Source organism: Artibeus jamaicensis, unplaced genomic scaffold, assembly GCF_021234435.1.
Source record: "Artibeus jamaicensis isolate MK-2021 breed Jamaican fruit bat unplaced genomic scaffold, CSHL_Jam_final contig_2170, whole genome shotgun sequence".
Lineage (NCBI taxonomy): Eukaryota > Metazoa > Chordata > Mammalia > Chiroptera > Phyllostomidae > Artibeus > Artibeus jamaicensis.
The window spans coordinates 5,802,279-5,808,428 of record NW_026521445.1 but is presented as its reverse complement, the minus strand read 5'-3'; the positions used below and the strand labels follow the sequence as shown (position 1 = coordinate 5,808,428).

General features: G+C 51.3%; 1 protein-coding gene across 5 annotated transcripts in view; it reads left to right on the top strand.

Annotated features, from left to right (window-relative positions):
- Window positions 1–271: 271 nt before the first annotated feature.
- The window catches only part of TRAF3IP3 (TRAF3 interacting protein 3), a 25,297-nt gene continuing 19,418 nt past the window's right edge, over window positions 272–6,150 (top strand). For 2 of the 5 annotated variants that reach the window (XM_037136969.2, XM_037136966.2), the window contains exons 1-4: window positions 272–531; window positions 3,572–3,743; window positions 3,839–4,245; window positions 5,897–6,044. In XM_037136969.2, coding sequence (XP_036992864.2) covers window positions 3,898–4,245; window positions 5,897–6,044 — 496 coding nt within the window. In that variant the 5' untranslated portion in view covers window positions 272–531; window positions 3,572–3,743; window positions 3,839–3,897. Of the gene's footprint in view, window positions 532–1,665; window positions 2,744–3,571; window positions 3,744–3,838; window positions 4,246–5,896; window positions 6,045–6,150 lie in introns of those variants that run through there. The other 3 variants (XM_037136970.2, XM_037136967.2, XM_037136968.2) reach the window with 3 other exon arrangements.

Sequence of the window (6,150 nt, the reverse complement as noted above, 5' to 3'; positions counted from 1 at the left end):
CCAGGACTGGGAAGAGGTAACTAAAGGAAAGAGAAAGTTGAAAACCTAGACTGGGAATAGCTTTCCTAGGTGAAAATGACATTTTTCCCCCTCATGGAAACTGTAAGGTTTTGAATCCGACCCAGAGACCCATCCTTGTCTGGGAAGGGATCTTGACTGCAAGCTGTCAAGTGCTCAGACCAACCCAAAAGCCAGAGAAAGGGCGGCCGGGTGCCACTGATGGGAGGGGCTCCCGGCCCAGCCCTGGAGGCCTCAAGGGCTCAGCGGCCCACTCAGATTGTGCTGCAGAGCAAGAGAGAGGAACTGGGGTGAGCAAGCACTGCGGCTTTGTCTGTTTCCTGTTTCGGCAAGGTTTCTGTGCAAAAAGAAACACAGGACCAAGAAGAGAAATGCTAAGGGGGCCCAGAGCCATGGATTGAGAGCTTGCACTTTACTCAGCTGCTGTCTTACCCCATCTGAGACCAGAGCCGAGATCTGCCTGGGAGCTGGAAGGTTTTTCTGAGCTGCTTGGGTTGGAGCCTGGGACCCGAGGTAACTGAAAAGGAGGATGTTTCTGTGTTCAGGTTGGGGTCCTCCGACTCCGGGGTGGAACAGAAGACCCTCCATCATCCAAGCTTCCCTGGGCTGAAGGGGGAGATGGTGTAATTTAAGAGTGTTAAGTGTTGGGTAACCAACCAGCACCCTGCGTTGGTTTCCAGAGCCACCGGCCACAGCACAGCGGTCGAGGTCCCATCGCTTCACCCCTCCATCCATTAGGTTAAATTAGGAGTGAGTCAAATGGCAGGGTTCGGGCAACCCAGTGTCAGGGACATAACTTAAATGAACTTTTACAGTGCCCTGCAAAGCAGGGATCCGCCGAACAAGAAGCTGCCTTTCCAGCAGCTTAGGTGCAGGCCCTTCTCTCAGTCAGTGCACACCAAGCTCTGGGCTCGTAGGCCGACCTGTGATGGGAGCCAGTCACTGCACACACAGCCGGGAAGTGGGAGCAGAGACTCGGGTGGTGGCGACAAACCGCTGTTGGGTGAGGGGCCGCACCCTCATATCTTCCTCTGGCAGCAAGGAGAACTGTCTCCAGCCAATCCCACGTACCTCCGCAGCTCCAACGGTACCCTGTCATGCTGCCAAGGACACCCCACAGATGCCAGAAAGCCCGGACAGTGGCCCAGTGACCTCTCTTTGAACCACACAGGGACCAATTCCTTTTTCTTCTCCAGCCTGTCCCTGTCAGTCAGCCTCCCACATGGCTTCTTGTGTGCAAGCAAATCAGAATAGTCAACGCATCCCAGAAAGCTGGGAATGACTCCACTACCAGGTGCCCTGGCCTCAGAGTCGGGGAATGCCCCCTTCTCTAAGGAGTCATTTCTACTGCATCTCCCTGTTTGGGTAACAAGCCCTAACACGTGCCCCTTGGGAGGTAGAGCAGGACAGCATGTGTTTCAGCGGACTAGGGCACACAGCCGGGCAGAGCCCAGAGAGCCCTTCTCTCAGACTCCATCTCCTCCCCCAGCCCTTTCCTCATCACAAGACAAAAGGGGAGGGTTCTCCATAACCGGGGATCCACGTTTTCGACATAGCCTGTGGACTACCTGGAGCCAGGCAGGGTGGGGACCTCGCACCCCACGTGACCATTCTTGGTCCTGAGAGTGTAGGTCAGTGAGGGGCCTAAGTCTCACCGTGTCTTCAGTAGCCAAGATCAACAGGACAGGGGTGAGAATGAGCATAGCCTAGGTTTATTAGTAGTATAAAAAGCCAACACTTATTGTGTGCTGTGTGTGTGCCAGATGCCTGACATGTATTTTTTCTTTAATTCTCATAATCTTATGAGATAGGTTCTCATGGTATCAATTAGGAGACTGAAGCTTAGAGATGTTGGATTATTTGTTCAAAAGCACACAGGAAGTAGGTGACTGAGCCAGGATGTGAAGCCACACAGTCTGAGTCCAGATTCAGGCTCCCCCCCGACCCCCGCCCACAGCAGAAGGACCAGGAGCTGCGGCACAGGATGCCACAGCACAGGTTCTGGACCTGGAGTTGGCCTGCACGCAATCCCAGTCTCCTCCATGCAGTCATTTACAGCTTAACAGGAGTGGGCCTCTCGGGTCCTTGTCTAAGCTCTTAGATAAAGAAAGTGACAGGTGGGAAGTCGGGGGACCTCTACAGAGTAGGGAGAAAAGCCCAAAGAAAGGTGAGAGCCAGCCAGGGATGGGATGGCAGGACAAACATAGCAACAACCTCACAGCTCGGCCTGCAGTAAGCCCTGCCCAAGACCAGATCATGCCCCATCCAAGGCTCGGGCAGTTGGGAGGGTGCAGGGCTGAACCACCTAAGACCCCTCTCGGGGAGTGAGACCTCCTCACCCATAACCCTGGGGAGTGAGGAGTATGATCAAGAGTCTTGCAGAGAATTCCAGACTGAGCCAGAGGAGCAGCCAAGTTCCACCAAAGGGGCAGAGAGGCTGCTACGTTTTGAGTCTGTTTGGCCTGTAAATAAACTCGAGGGGCCAGAGCTGGCTAAGACCTACTGTTGGTGAAGTTGGGGTATCCTTATCTGACCTACCCAGGGACTAAGTTTCCCAGGGTGGGGGGTAGTAAAGTTGAGGGACCAAGAAGAGAAGCAGCAGCTGTCAGCGGGAGCCCCTCTCCTTTCGGTGATCAGCGGAAGCAGAGCACAGAATTTCTAGTGCTCAGGATTCAGCTCAGCCCAGCTATCAGAGGGTTCTGGAGAATAAACCAATCTGCAGAAGGTAGGTGAGAAACAGGAGGGCAGAGAGGGAGGCACAGAAGCAAGAAGGATTCGGGGCTTATGTGAACAGCAGGTGAGGCCAGTAAAGGGCCCACAAAGTGTGACCTCTACATGAAAGCCCGGGGACTTGGGGTCACTATTTGTGTTTGGGTTTTTTACTTTCATTTTAGTGTGTAATGGCCATAATGAGGTATAATCCGCGTGGTTGTTGGTTGTTGGTTTTAATGCCACATTCTGTGTCTGGGCTAAGGGAAGCAGACTTAGCACCATACTCAGCTCGGTCAGGGAGGTGATCCCCCAAAAGTAGAATTTCCAGCTCAGAGAATTATTGAGCTGGAAGGTCCGAAATGGGTTTTGCCTGTCCTGGGCCAGTGCAGGTGCTCAGCCAACACTGATTTAAGAGGATCTGCACTGAGAGTTTCAGCCCAGGCCTGGGCTGGGAGTGGGGTGCCAATGAACCACTGTCAGAACATCATGATTGGATGAATCGGGAGGGTGGGGTCTCTCTCCTGAACCATGCACAGGACCAAGCTCACAAGCTAAATACTAAGGGCTAAGAAGAAAGCAGTGGGTGCTGATCTCAGAACTCGCCGCACCTTGGAGGGGTCTGATTATCCCTCCAGGCCTTGAGAAGAGTCACTCAGTCATTCATTTAATAACTTGGGCCAAGAGAGCAGTACAAATGCTGGCTTTTCCTTTAGCTCTGGGGACAGGGAGCCAATTTAAGTGGTTCTCTAGGAGTTCCCGGAAAATTAACACATGCCTGCCACCCAAAAGGTATAAGCTCATGATATTTTTATCAATCATTTCCCATGATCCCCTGAATTAGAGGCAGGGTGAGATGTTTGGTCAATGAAGAAGCGGCATCCAGAAAGACCTTTCCACTTTGCGGAGGAAGAGCCAGCCATAAGCCAGAGAAAAGCAGAAATCAGCCAGAAACTGGACCCTGGAGTCCTGACTCTCAGTTTGACATCCTCACCTCCTCACTTTTCAAGCCACATGTATGTACTATTTCTGCCCCCTTGTCCAGGGAGATAGTCATTTTTCTGCCCATCTCCTGACCCCTCCCTTTCTCCTCCCTCTTGGCATTTGGCAGACCCCAGCAGCTATTCAAGGAACTGGAAGCCAAGCACAACAGGTGTTCAGGAGCTCATCATGATCGGCCTGGACCCCAGGCCTCGCCCTGGCTTGGCCCGGCGGGCTGAGAGCTATGAGGCCAAATGTGAGCGCCGGCAGGAGACCCGTGAAAGTCGCCGATGCCGCCCCAACATGACCACTTGCCGCCAGGTGGGGAAGACACTGAGGACCCAGCAGAGGGAACAGCTGCAGAGAGCCCGACAACAGCAGTTCTTCAGGAGAAGGAACCTGGAAGTGGAGGAGAAAGACAAAACACACAGCTCCCGGAGCCAGGAGCACGGTCTCTCCAGGAGGACAGGCCAGGCCACTGACCTTCTCAAGAAGCCCTTGTCTTTGGCCAACAAGATCTCTTCCCCCAGACAGCAGGTGGGCCATGTCGAGGGACACACTGCTCTGCTGGGGAATGGGTGGGCTCAAGGTCACTGAAAAGTGATTTAAGTTGAATCGCTGCTTCCTCAGGCCTATAGTAAAGACTCCTTTAGCCACTTATTCATTCAGAAATTTTTGTTGTGTTTTCTGCTTGTCTGTATAGCTCCTTTTTGTTTTGCGGTTGCCTTATAGGAGAGAAAAATAAGTTTAACGACAACCCCATAGCTAATGCCTAGTATCAGTTCAAATTTGATATGTAGTCAGTCTACCTATCTTCTACAGCATTTCTTCATTCATCATTCAATGAGTATTTATTGAATGATTATTATATTCCAGTGCAGGTGCCAATCTTCTCAATGCCCCTCTGCAAACACAAACACACAGAGAGACACTCCTGTCCTCTATTGTTCCATGACCTGTTCCACCCACCCGCCTTCTTTCTCTTACTTTTTCTTCTTTCTCTTACTCTTTCTCTTACATCCCTTACTAAATCCACTCAGCCAAGCCTGATCTAGGCCAGGAAGCCTTCCCTAGCTTCCCAGACTACCTCTGCTCTTTTTGGTCCTTATGAGGTGACTAATCCTCGATGACTAAGTAACCATTAGAGAGCCCATTAGTCCGACCTGGGAGGAAGCTGTGTTGGCAAAAGAAACAGGGTACATCAAAGCGACCTCGGCCAGCAAACTGTCTGTGTCTTCCCGTCCGTGTCGTGAGCACGCTGCCAGCAGGAATGGGTCCACTGTATTCCCTGGAAATGCCTGGCCCTGTGCCCCGCCCAGAGTAGGTATTTCATCATGGCCTCTGAACTGGTGGATCTGTTGTCTGAAATAGGAGCTGCTGCTCAGAAAATGATCCTTGAACCCAATTATTTAAAAAAAAAAAACTGTGTACTTTCTAAGGCAAGAAGGTTTCTGAATACTTTTGTTGAAAAAAATTTAAGGAGAAGAAAATCGGGAAACACAATTAACTAAAATATTCCACTGGGTTTATCAGTTATCTAAAGTTTTATTGAGATTGAGTCAGTCTGCATGATTAAATACCACAGGCATTTCTTAGCCTTTGAGTGTTATTTACAAGCATAGAGTTTTGAAGTGTAAGAAGAAAATACAAGAGCAGACTAAATTGTGACAAGTACTGTTACATCCCTCCCTACAAGTCCCCAGTTTACCTTCTCTTCACATTCACCTCAGTGATATCCCAGCTATTACTAAGAGGAAGGAAGCCACTCTAGAATATGGAAGGGACCCGAGAGTTCATTTACCCCCAACTCATTACTCGGACAGGAGACCAAGACCTGGAAAAGGGCGGCTCTGGTCACAGATGCCTTTGCTCCCCACTCACATTAGTTCTCCTTCCACATCGTTATGCTGGCCGTGTAAGTGACTGAGACTAAACAAGGTAGATGGGGACTCCAGAGAGTGTAACTGGAGACAAGCCCAGCACCTTATTTCCTGGCCTGAGCAGGACCACTCCTGCCAGCCAAGACAAGGAAGGGCAAGAGCAGATAACATTATAGCTTTGAAGGCTTGAAGGGGTTACTTTGGTTTTCAGGGCCTGAAATTTGGTCACTGGTTTATCTTTGTGCAATCAGCCGGAGAATCCTGTTCTAGTGGCTCTAGGCTTCCAGCATCGCCCACTTGCTTTCCAGGTGTCAGGGACCAGCTCCGAGGTCTTTCCAAACCAGCATCATCCTCTCCCAGGCGTCTGGAGGGATCTAGCAGATCACCTCCCCTCCCAGGCTGGGAGCCTTCCACCCCAGGATATTCCCACCAAGAAGCCACCCAAACACCACCGTGGTAAGAGCAGAACCTCCCTTCCTCGCTGAGGCCTGCAAAGAATCCTGCCACGTCAGCCCCAGCTAGATGGGAGAGTCCCTGCCCCTCCCCACTTGCCCCACTTCCC